The 13,311-nt window shown below is 36.0% G+C and overlaps 1 protein-coding gene across 1 annotated transcript in view; it reads left to right on the forward strand.

The window, feature by feature from the left end:
• Positions 1-13,311, forward strand: part of LOC100375813 (ubiquitin C-terminal hydrolase 7-like) — a 45,001-nt gene that overhangs the window by 18,601 nt on the left and 13,089 nt on the right. Inside the window, exons 16-25 of the mRNA XM_085502155.1 lie at positions 2,038-2,107; positions 4,038-4,169; positions 7,155-7,320; positions 8,464-8,563; positions 8,755-8,847; positions 9,661-9,728; positions 10,036-10,136; positions 10,743-10,896; positions 12,835-12,902; positions 13,117-13,225. Of these exons, the coding sequence (XP_085358281.1) occupies positions 2,038-2,107; positions 4,038-4,169; positions 7,155-7,320; positions 8,464-8,563; positions 8,755-8,847; positions 9,661-9,728; positions 10,036-10,136; positions 10,743-10,896; positions 12,835-12,902; positions 13,117-13,225 (1,061 nt within the window). The remainder of the gene's footprint in view (positions 1-2,037; positions 2,108-4,037; positions 4,170-7,154; positions 7,321-8,463; positions 8,564-8,754; positions 8,848-9,660; positions 9,729-10,035; positions 10,137-10,742; positions 10,897-12,834; positions 12,903-13,116; positions 13,226-13,311) is intronic.

Here is a 13,311-nt window from a genome sequence, read left to right on the forward strand (position 1 = left end):
CACCTGTCAAGATGTTCTATCTGATATTGGTGCAACCACCTGTCAAGATTTTCCATCTGATATTGGTTCAACCACCTGTCAAGATATTCTATCTGATATTGGTTCAACCACCTGTCAAGATGTTCTATCTGATATTGGTGCAACCACCTGTCAAGATTTTCCATCTGATATTGATTCAACCACCTGTCAAGATTTTCTATCTGACATTGGTGCAACTACCTGTCAAGATATTCTATCTGACATTGGTGCAACCACCTGTCAAGATTTTCTATCTGACATTGGTGCAACTACCTGTCAAGATATTCTATCTGACATTGGTGCAACCACCTGTCAAGATTTTCTATCAGACATTGGTGCAACCACCTGTCAAGATTTTCTATCTGACATTGGTGCAACTACCTGTCAAGATTTTCCATCTGATATTGGTGCAACTACCTGTCAAGATATTCTATCTGACATTGGTGCAACCACCTGTCAAGATATTCTATCTGACATTGGTGCAACCACCTGTCAAGATTTTCTATTTGACATTGGTGCAACCACCTGTCAAGATTTTCTATTTGACATTGGTGCAACTACCTGTCAAGATTTTCTATCTGACATTGGTGCAACCACCTGTCAAGATTTTCTATCTGACATTGGTGCAACCACCTGTCAAGATTTTCCATCTGATATTGGTGCAACCACCTGTCAAGATATTCTATCTGATATTGGTGTAACCACCTGTCAAGATTTTCCATCTGATATTGGTGCAACTACCTGTCAAGATATTCTATCTGACATTGGTGCAACCACCTGTCAAGATTTTCTATCTGACATTGGTGCAACCACCTGTCAAGATTTTCCATCTGATATTGGTGCAACCACCTGTCAAGATTTTCCATCTGATATTGGTGCAACCGCCTGTCAAGATGTTCTATCTGATATTGGTGCAACCACCTGTCAAGATTTTCCATCTGATATTGGTTCAACCACCTGTCAAGATTTTCCATCTGATATTGGTTCAACCACCTGTCAAGATATTCTATCTGATATTGGTTCAACCACCTGTCAAGATGTTCTATCTGATATTGGTGCAACCACCTGTCAAGATGTTCTATCTGATATTGGTGCAACCACCTGTCAAGATTTTCCATCTGATATTGGTTCAACCACCTGTCAAGATTTTCTATCTGACATTGGTGCAACTACCTGTCAAGATATTCTATCTGACATTGGTGCAACCACCTGTCAAGATTTTCTATCTGACATTGGTGCAACCACCTGTCAAGATTTTCTATTTGACATTGGTTCAACCGCCTGTCAAGATTTTCTATCTGACATTGGTGCAACCACCTGTCAAGATTTTCTATCTGACATTGGTGCAACCACCTGTCAAGATTTTCTATCTGACATTGGTGCAACCACCTGTCAAGATTTTCTATCTGACATTGGTGCAACCACCTGTCAAGATTTTCTATCTGACATTGGTTCAACCGCCTGTCAAGATTTTCTATCTGACATTGGTGCAACCACCTGTCAAGATTTTCTATCTGACATTGGTGCAACCACCTGTCAAGATTTTCCATCTGACATTGGTGCAACCACCTGTCAAGATATTCTATCTGACATTGGTGCAACCACCTGTCAAGATTTTCTATCTGACATTGGTGCAACCACCTGTCAAGATTTTCTATCTGACATTGGTGCAACCACCTGTCAAAATTTTCTATCTGACATTGGTGCAACCACCTGAAACTTTGCACATACATCATGCGTCTTTGAATACATATGCTCTATTTCATGATCTGATTCAAGTTTTAATGAATGCAGTTCTGGAGGCATATCTCAAACATGTCACACATGTGCATATGCATTCATTTTATGATCATTTTCATTATCCCAGAACTGGATCTTTGTTGTTAATGAATATCAATTTTGTAGTTGTAAATTGATTTAGAAAAAACAAAACAAAACATACTGACTTTATACATTTGCATTGACACTAATATATTACTTTCCTAATATGCGACTCGTATGTGACTCTCATTATTTCAGAGGATATCCTACAACCAGTCAGTGATTATGATATCATTGATCAGCTGAGAGAAAGGCTTCAAGAAGAAAAGTAAGTGTTACATAGAAAAATACCTCTTTTTGTTTTCCGACGACAAATTAAAAAAAAAGGTAGCATTACTCTGGTCAGAGTACACTTTGTACACATACTTATTTCTTGATTTATGCGAGGTTTCAATAAATGTGAGCACTCGGTCAAGAACTATGGGAACACTAAGACACAGGGTCAAATTTCAAGAATAAAAATTGTTTTATGTCAGCGAATGAAGTTGTATTACTCACTGAAATTGGCTACAAAGTATGGTAGGTATTGTAATCACTGCACGGTTACTTTCTTAGTAACCGTGGTCAGTGCAAGTCGAAACGGCCGGGAAAAACTACCGCTTGTAATCCAAGATGGCGATGACCTCATTAGCATAATTTTGTTCACGCACGTATTAATACATCGCATCGTAATTACTGAAGAATAGCAGAAAGGGTTATGAAACAAAAAAACCTGTTATTACTGATGTGAAATGTTTACAAACTATTGTGAATACATAAATATATCCAAATGGCGATACATAAAAAACAGACTGAAAATAAACTCTGGTCGACCTCATTAACATGATTTATTCACGCACCCACACACACGACAAAATTATGATGCAACAAGTTCCCATCGTCGGCATGCCTCATTATGGTTATCGTAATGGACTTGAGGTCGGCAAAATGTTTTTCTTCAACGACAGAAAAATAATCCACATGACCGTAATGCCATAGCTGTGATGAAGGATGGAAAGAAAGTAGCAAGTTTACGACGTGATGTCTCAAAAGTGCTAGCTGGCATCGGTGTCGCTGGGTGTACATGATAAAGGGAGGTTGTGCAACCAAATTTGCCGAGTTCAGTTTTTCGCCAATAAAAAAATAACTAAGGCAAAAACTCACGGGTTTTTTAGCATTTTTGTAATAAAGAAATTATTCTCTATCAATAATCCGCCCAAAACAGGAACATTTCTACTAATTCTTGTGTTTTTTCGACGTTTTTTGAAAAACCTGCGATTAGGCTGCGAAAGTAGAAACTTCCGGAGGGGGTGAAACGGAAGAGCCAAACTTAACGCGTAAAAATAGAACGCGTATTTTGACCTCTACGTGGCCAAGCAATGGCTGGACACGGATACGTTTGCGGTCGTTGCCAAAAAGCCCCGCGTCCATCGCCTGGCGATGCTCTTCCGTTATGGATTCACAGTCAGCGAAGTGCTACGTTTTGAAACCAAAGCTAAGTGCTTCAAACCACTCATCAAGGTATGGATTATTGTAATATTGAATTCATCGTGAATGAAGAGAAAGCAAAACGTGTGCGCCAACATGCTGCGTGGTTCATCTTACGTCGTTAAGTTCCAATGAGTTTTTACGTAAAAACACAAACAAAACGACCCTTTTCAGGGCCACCACACACTCCAAAAAGAGAACTACCGTAACAAACACACTATTAAATAAATTAAACGCGTTAGTTTTTGACAAATAAAACTTTATTGTTGACCCCGTTCTTGGCTAAAAATCACCCTGGGCGTTTAATCAAGGATGTCCCCAACATGTAACTTTTGTGAAAACAGCGGGGTGGGCGCTTGCCCAGGGAGGGGCGCGTGCCCGGGGTAATACGGTAATTGTTTTTCTCCGCGCCTCAGCTGTGTTAATTAATACTGTGGACAAGCACACTTGAATTGCTTTAACTCTTATTTTGGTGTATGTATCCCATATATTAGCTCCAGCCTGCCTTTCTGCAGGTGAAAGATTGGTTGTAATTTTTATCCATGTCACTGATTAACTGTTGACAAGAACAACAACAAAATTATGGTTGATTTTGTGACCGGTGGAAATTGTTTGGTGCGCCCATGGGCTCACCTTAGCACAACTCGCTATTTATCTCGTTTTTAAATTAATTTGTGATTCAAAAACAAATGATTATCATATCATACTAACGTGTTTTATTCTTTCATTAGGAGGCAAGAGGCCCAGAGGCGGAAAGAGAGAAGTGAAGCACATCTGTATATGACTGTCAATGTCATCACTGAAGACCAATATTGTTCACATCAAGGAAACGATTTATTTGATGCTGATAAAGTCAAGTTCAGGTAATTAGGGATGTCGTGCTTGTGCCCTCTATCGGCTGACAAGGATTATCATTTTATCATTAGAGGGCGATATTTTCTGAATGACATGGTCTCTCTCTCAACTAAAAAATACTTAGTACTATTAGGGCTCATACCACTAATTGAAACTCCATAGACGACAATGTTAACATATGACGAGATTGCTATATATGAAAATGATGAACAAAGTTGAAAACATGGCTCAAAAATGGGAAATCAACATGCCAGTAATCAACCACTTGAAAAAAACTAACATGTTGGCCAGCTCAAACTCTTGCAAATCTCAGGTAAACAAGACACACCTACTGTATTTAGATTGCACCTAGAGAAATCACTGGAAAAACACCAAGATTAGAACATCCAAATACACACAGAATAAACTCACAGGTACACAGTCGCTAAGTAGTAAACAAAAGACCACATGTTGGTCTCACCTTTGACCCAGGTGATCACATCCCTCAAACAGGGAGCACCTGAGAAAAAAAATGTTTAAAAAATTTAATTGGTTCTTGCAAGGCATTTAAATTGAGCGGCCATTGGTTGATTCGTGGCATGAGACCATTAGTTGCTGTTTTATCACATTTATTTTAAACTTTTTGTTTTTCAATACACTTGACAATTTGGTATGTAGAAATTGATATAACAATTTTTTATGTTGTCAGTATTCAAAAATCACATTGCATGATGGGATATCAAGTTATCCAGATGAAAAATAAATTAGCTGCAAAGAGACCTGCATAATTTGCCATAACTAATTATTTCAGTTGATGGCTGAATTTACTAGATATGTTATAAAGAATTCAAATAAGATTAACAGATACTATAACTTTAACTACTTATAGCTAAAAACTGCACATTTATTGAGATATGTCAGGCGTTTGTAATCATGACAACCGCTGTCAAAGGGCCTGATTGTCAGGAAAAAAAGGGATCGTGATTGGCAGCAATGAAGTGCATTATTATTATTGGTTCATTTCAATAATTGTACAAAATATGTGCACTGTTAGGAGTTCTGAAAGGAAAATATATTAAGGTAGAGATGCAGGTTTGTGGGCACTTGGGAGTGAAATTTTTTTTTTTTGCTTTTTATTATCCAAACAGTCTTGGCTATAGACTGTTAAAATTTTGTAGAATTGTGAATAGTGGAACATACTCAAAAAACGATTTTTAAAATATAGATAACAGGTGCAAACATTATCTTAGCAAGATTTAGCAAGGCTGTACATAAATAATAAAAAAAGAAACATGGTGAAAAAAAATGACGGGATCTCCATATTATGCAACTATATTTAACTTTTAACAAAACGATAATACATTCAAATTTGGAACTGTTAGAGCCATTTTAATTAATTATGAGCATTAGCAAACTTCTTACTGAGTGAATTGTTATGCAAATTAGCAATTATCTCAACTTCTTTTTCGTGCACTTTAAAAAAAAATAGCTCCTAGACGCTTTGACCTTTTGTTTTGAAATTTTCACAAATGGTTGACAATGTGTTTATCTTCAAAACGCTGTCAGGGCATTGGTTTTGGTTGAACAGTGTTACAACAATCGTACAGACAACTAGCCTGGGTGAAGTGAAGTGAAATTTGAGCTGCTGCCCTGCAAAATTGACAACTGGTAGACAGTTTTCAAGACGGCGCTTTCTTCATAGTAAACAGATGTACCCATAAACCAATTTTGACAGGAAACAGAAGCATGGTTTAGAAGCTAATTTTTTTTAAATCACTTATGTCAAAAAATCACATTTTTGTGCATATTTCAATTTACAGTGTCCATAAAAAAAATTCATGCAATAAGCTTTCCTAAAATATATAGTTTTGTGGACAAGGGAGGTCATCTTGGTTTCCTAATTAACTAATTAAAATACTGTCAGGTAAACTGCATCTCTACCTTAAGTAAGTCATACAAACACATACATGTACTCAGTGTGCAGTGTTAGTAGTTCTGATAGGAAAATACATTGTGTAGGTCATACAAACACATACATGTACTCAGTGTGCAGTGTTAGTAGTTCTGATAGGAAAATACATTGTGTAGGTCATACACACACTTACATGTACTCAGTGTGCAGTGTTAGTAGTTCTGATAGGAAAATATATTGTGTAGGTCATACAAACACTTACATGTACTCAGTGTGCAGTGTTAGTAGTTCTGATAGGAAAATATATTGTGTAGGTCATACAAACACTTACATGTACTCAGTGTGCAGTGTTAGTAGTTTTGATAGGAAAATATATTGTGTAGGTCATACAAACACTTACATGTACTCAGTGTGCAGTGTTAGTAGTTTTGATAGGAAAATATATTGTGTAGGTCATACAAACACATACATGTACTCAGTGTGCAGTGTTAGTAGTTCTGATAGGAAAATATATTGTGTAGGTCATACAAATACTTACATGTACTCAGTGTGCAGTGTTAGTAGTTTTGATAGGAAAATATATTGTGTAGGTCATACAAATACTTACATGTACTCAGTGTGCAGTGTTAGTAGTTCTGATAGGAAAATATATTGTGTAGGTCATACAAACACTTACATGTACTCAGTGTGCAGTGTTAGTAGTTCTGATAGGAAAATATATTGTGTAGGTCATACAAACACTTACATGTACTCAGTGTGCAGTGTTAGTAGTTCTGATAGGAAAATATATTGTGTAGGTCATACAAATACTTACATGTACTCAGTGTGCAGTGTTAGTAGTTTTGATAGGAAAATATATTGTGTAGGTCATACAAACACTTACATGTACTTAGTGTGCAGTGTTAGTAGTTTTGATAGGAAAATATATTGTGTAGGTCATACAAATACTTACATGTACTCAGTGTGCAGTGTTAGTAGTTCTAAATAAAAGAGTTTCTTTGTCAAGGACATTAATCTTCTTAGTGTATGAAGTTGTTATTATTGCCATCATTAAGACTTTCTTAGGAATCAATATTTACCGGTATGCAATGTTCTTTTCTAGGAGTTTCAAAGTTCTGAAAACATCGTTGTTGTTTGACTTTTTGGAGATGATGGCACAAGCAATGGGATACTCGTTAGATCAAATAAGACCATGGCCAGTTTCACAGAGGACGAACACAACATACAGGCCTGCTATGCTGGATATGGATACAGACATCCATAAGACGGTATGTTATATATTTCAGAATAAAAAATACAACAGATTTCTGCCAAGAAATAAAGACATCCCAATTAGTATCGGTAGAGAAGTTGTTTGAGGGGAAACTTATAAATAATCATTTATTTTTTAGAAAATGAATAAAATGAAATCTGCATGTATTATTGTATGAAAAAAATAGCGATGATTTTTAAACTGGATGCTTCTCGTTCTGATCATTATTCAGACAATGATGACAAATAAACATAACTTGTTTCCGTTTACATGTAAATAGAGAACTATTTTACCTGTGTATTCGCACATTTATCGCGAACATGCCAGGGTCAATCACATGAACAGAGCTTTGTATCAGGATCATACATACTGGGTTACAGTTTCAAGTCATTTTAACATCTTTTTTTCTGAGATGGCTTGCATGATTGTGTTCAAATTAGTACAATGATTCTACCTACTTTATTTTGGTTGCACCTAACATTATTAGTGATGCAAATATGCTCAGCCAATTACATTACATTGCCAGCAATGACTGATAGCATCACAGCATTATGTAGCCAAATGTATATGCACATTTTTAGATCACTGATGGAATTTGGTATTAAATAAACAACAGGGACTTAACATTGTCAATACTTGTTTCAACAAATTCAGTTGCAGGGTTGTATCCTTCACATGCCTTGACTGATCTTGTTCAAAACAAATTTCAATACACAAAAACCACACAATTAAAGTGACCCTAGTAACTTTGTCTGTCACATAATTTGCACAGATAGTAGACAATAGAGACATGGATGTCTTGTAGTAGCCGTCATATCATCAGCATAACTGTAATACCACTACTTGTGTCCCCCAGTAATCTGCCATCATACTAACTACGCCAACTCCAATTGACACAATTAGACATTTGCTTTTTTTTGCAATTGCATGAAAGTAGTCTACTCTTTTCTTTGGTATGTCTGGTGTTTAGCTCATACAAGATTATATTAAAAAAATAAAACAGGGACTTCGTCATTTTTAATAACTTGAATAATTAAATACATCCCATACAGACTCAATATCCCCCAAATTGAATATTATGATCAACCCATGTTGGTTGTGGCATGTACGAATAATATTTGTAGCATTAGCGATGTAATCTTTTCTGATTATTCCACAGATGTATGATTTAGCAGAGGGCGATAGTCCATACACAGTGTTTTTAGAGACGGTTGATGCAGAGTCGGGTGCTGATGCTTTACCAGCTTTTGATAAAGACAGTAAGTTTGTTTCAAAGAAAACAACTTCATTTTTACTGACAAAATATATGATTTGCAAGCAAAATCAAAACCATTTAGAAAGTTATATGATTATGGTAAGACTTGCCTCACTCTATGTTTTCTGTTTTAATGGATGTCTGAAAAAATGTTATCTACTGCCAATCACTGCTAGCTGTATGTTGGTTTTTCAGCCGATGTGTTATTATTCTTGAAGCTCTATGATGCAAAGACCAAAAGTGTCTCATACTGTGGTCATATTTATCTACCCATCAATACTAAAGTTTGTGAGTATATTTCACATAATTTTTTAAAGCAGTCATCACCAACCTAATATGATGTCTTAATTGTGAATTAATGGAATGTCAATTATCAAGAATATCTAAATAAAAGTCCAATTTTAAAATTTAATAAAAACAAGAGGTATTTAATAAAAACTTATCCCAATGTAAACATCTGAAAAATAAATCAAAGCTCCAAGTCAGGATGTATTTCCCCCATTAAACCTAAACAACTTTATGTAACATTTCATAAATTGTTTATGGGTCCACTGTATTTGCTTATGATGGCAGTAAGTTACTTGACATGAATTGAATCTTCTCAATATGTTTTTACCTTCTCTGGGAAATATCAGAAATTAATATAAGGTTATTACGAGGATACCTCAAAGTATGCTCGAAGACAGTACAGCGGGAGTATTTGCCGACGTGCAGTGCAGTGGAGGTTGATGCGACTGCATACTGTCTGAGTGCATACTTTGACGTATCCTCGTAATAACCGTATTATTATACATCTTTTCCTTCAAAGGATATATCATGGGAATGCCGAAATCCAAAAAGTTTAGAATAGAATCAGCGAACTTCTTTGTGTGGAGTCTAGTCAAACCCTGGTGGCAGCCATGTTTGTTTTTATTATTAAAGGACGCTTACACGCATTTATAATCATTCCATATTTGAAAATACCCCATAAAATACTGCAAAATTATGGCACGTTGTAACTTATGGTGTTACGGTGACAGACGTATACCGGCTAATAATAAAAATTATTGTTATGTTATGGCTTCTTGTTGTTCACACATAATGTTATCTTTATATCTGTAGATGAGCTTTTGCCTGTTTTGTGTGAGAGGGGTGGATTCCCTATTGGCACTGATCTACTCCTTTTTGAGGTGAGTCTAAATTATTGCTGTGTCCTGCCAAACTCTTTTCTTACACTACCTTACTGTGTAGGGATCTCTTGTGAAAGCTAATTTGCTGAGCACCAAGCACTTAAATACATGCTTTTCACGATAGTTCAATCTGAGAAACCCTTACACGTGTTCAGTATGTTTTACCAAACCTTCGTCTTGTGCACTTTCCTGATTTTGAAAGGAACTCTACTCTGTGTATACTACTGGTTTTGTTCTTCATGGTATGTTATTTAACAAATCTTGGTATATATTTTCATGAGGAATACTTTTGTTTCTCTTGCAACAGGAAGTGAAGCCCAACCTAACAGAGAAGATACAAGATTATGATTTACCATTGGATAAAGCACTGGATGAGTTAATGGATGGAGATATTATTGTTTTCCAAAGGTACAAATTATTAAAACCTTTCATAGCTGTACTGTCAATAGGAAAAATAGGGGGGTGGTGGTAAAACAAATATAATTACGTCAGTGAATTCACATTTATTACAATAATTTGTAACCCTCCACTTTACTTTAAGTATTACTCCACTTGTAGTGTTATCTATTAAACCTAGTGAAATGTTATATTTCAAAGTTTATTTAAGATGAATCAAGAACATTATTAGACAATCTTGACTGCATTTGACTGCAAAAGGCAGATGATAAAGATGTTTAGATCTCCCTAGAATGGAAACAAAAGTTGACATTCATGACGAAAACATTTTTAACTTCTGTCTGCTCTGAATCAAAAGTAACTTGGAAAGAATTACAGATTATATTTTGATTGGAAAAACAGCATGCCAGTGATAAGGTTCAACCGTCACTCACTAAGATTAGCAAACTATGTGTGTTTGCTAAGATAAAAATGACATGTCTGTGTCACAACAGTAAAATATTGTCTGTTATACTGCTAAATTATGTAACATCATAAAGTCTGCATTAAATAAAATAATAAAGTCTGATTTGTTACTAGAGACTGTTTGTTAAATTGTAATTTTTCTTCCATTTTCAGAGATGATGTGGAGAATGAACAAAGTGAATTACCGACAGCAAAGGATTATTTTCGTGATCTTTATCACAGAGTTGAAGTGACGTTTTGTGATAAGAATTTACCCAATGATAATGGTTTCACTCTGACGCTGTCGCAGAGGATGAATTATTTTATGGTGAGATTTAAAGAGTTATTTATTGATGCCATTTTATTTAATCTATGCTAATTTGATCTAATCTGAGCAGATGTCATATAGGCCTTGGCTTCGTTTTGCTACATTATTGTTTCAGTTTCGTGTAAACTAAAACCAGCTGTACTACAATGCGGCATTGCCATCACTCTGCACCAGCTTCACATCAGCTTAAATCAGCTGCGCCTCATTTCTCCAAATACGAGTAAATTATTTAATGATCTGCTTCAAAGGGAGATTAATTGTGTATCATAAACTACAACAAATCTAGTACAGTATTTATATTGCCAAACATCTTCGCATTTTTATCTATCTATAAACTGATTGTTTACGGTTTATTTCCAACCATGCAAAACTGCATGTAGTGCTCACGTACACATTGATTCATATTTATATTTTTTTTCAATTTGGGGCGATTAAAAGTGAGTTTCAAACTAAAATTTCAGCATGTTCTGTTTGTAGCTGTTATAATTATATGCACGCAATATAACCCCTTGACCTTGATATGGCCGAAATGTAATATTTTATTTTTATACCGTCTGAATTTACGTTGTAAAAATGGGTGGGGTCTGTTGGATAGTCTCAATGGACACAATTATTCAGGAAAGTGAAATGGTGTCCAATGACCAGGTTTCACAAACCAAACTACTGTACTAATCATGATTTTTATGTAATTATACACTTTTTACACTCATATTTTAATAAATGTCATCGACGCCCGGTAAAAACACCCTGGGCCTATAATAGTGGATGGCCTCAACTTGTTAAAGAGGTAGAGGCAAGGTAATTAAAAAGATCTAACATCACAAACCTATCTGTTAATCATGTATGTGAGTTATGACAGTTATGTGTAGTTATCAAGTGAAATATTCTTAGCTTCAAGTTGAGTTTTAATTTTGACGGTCCCACTGATTTGTGATGTCCTGGCGGTCACCACAGTGTCTTTGAATTTAGTCTAGTATTCACCAAGAGACACAACAAAATGAAATTTAAGGGAAGCGTGTATGCTTGACGTGTTGTGGCAACGATTACCGTGAAATTGATGCATGGTCGATGCAATTAATGCAATCTCTAACTTTAAATCTTATTAAATGTTGGGGCAGCCAATTTGCAAACTCGCTAGCGAATTGGCTGCTTGGGTTTTGACTAAACAGTTGGCTTTTGAATCTCGCTGGCGCCGACTTGTGGTCGCGTCCACTTTGGGCGAGCCTATATTGCATTAGGGGACATGGACTGCTTTTACATACGTAGCCAGGTACATGTTTGGATTCCCCTGAATGATGTGCTTTGCGAGGCGTAATAATGTATAAGTAGTTTTCCTGGTAAGTCTGAGAATAGCCACAGTCAGCTGACGTACAAGTAATAATATGATAAGCGATTAATCCATCGATATTTACTATATATATGGGGGTAGACATCTTGAACACTGATTGAAACTAAATAAAGAGACATGTTGAGAAACAGATTCCTACAAAACGATTCGTTGGGGTAACATTAAGCCAACCGCTAATAAAATTCGACATCACTTCATTACACGACGAACACAGAACACTTTCCCTGGTATATTTGAAAGCGAAATCGCCATCCAACTAAAGTATGACGACCGTCCCTACCAGGGTCCCTACTGTTATATAGATTCACCCAAAGTGGGCGTGACCACAAGACTGCGCCAGTGAGATTCGAAAGTCAACCGTTTAGTCAAAACCCAAGCAGTTAGCCAATTCACTAGCGAGTTTGCAAATTGGCTGCCCCAATATTTCTGAGACTTGCTGTAAAAACAACATGTACTTTCGAAACAGACACACCGCGACAAATTAAGTTTTTTAAAGTGAAATTTATTCATTCAAGCTCTTGCAAAATAATTTCGTAATTGCCGGGAGTGAAGGTGGGAGTGTTTTCTAATTTATTTTTGATTCTTTCTAGGTTGCAAAGGCGGTAGCAACAAAGTTGAATACTGATCCAATGCTTCTACAGTTTTTTAAGAATCAAGGGTAAGAAATTCTATTATTTCACCAGCATAAAATACTAGTATACATTTCCAAACTGAATTCACAGACCAGGCTTTTGTACTGTAGCTGATGGATATAAATTTTTGTAAATGATTAATTGTTTTGAAAAGTCATAATCAGACTACATTTGTACCTTGTCAGGGTGAATTTGCTAGGATGTTTAAACTGTTGACATGCTCCATTCATTTCTCGTCAGGTACCGGGATGGTCCTGGGACTGCACTGCGATGTACATATGATGGCACACTGAGGGATTTACTGTCTGGTTTTAAACATAGGCAACCTAAGAAACTTTATTATCAGCAGGTATTGCCTTTTCATCTACATATCATCTTGAACTGGAGAATAAATGCAAATATGCATATTTCTGTCAGCTGAAACCACACCTATAA

This window comes from Saccoglossus kowalevskii, chromosome 8 (genome assembly GCF_978046115.1).
Source record: "Saccoglossus kowalevskii chromosome 8, keSacKowa6.1, whole genome shotgun sequence".
NCBI lineage: Eukaryota > Metazoa > Hemichordata > Enteropneusta > Harrimaniidae > Saccoglossus > Saccoglossus kowalevskii.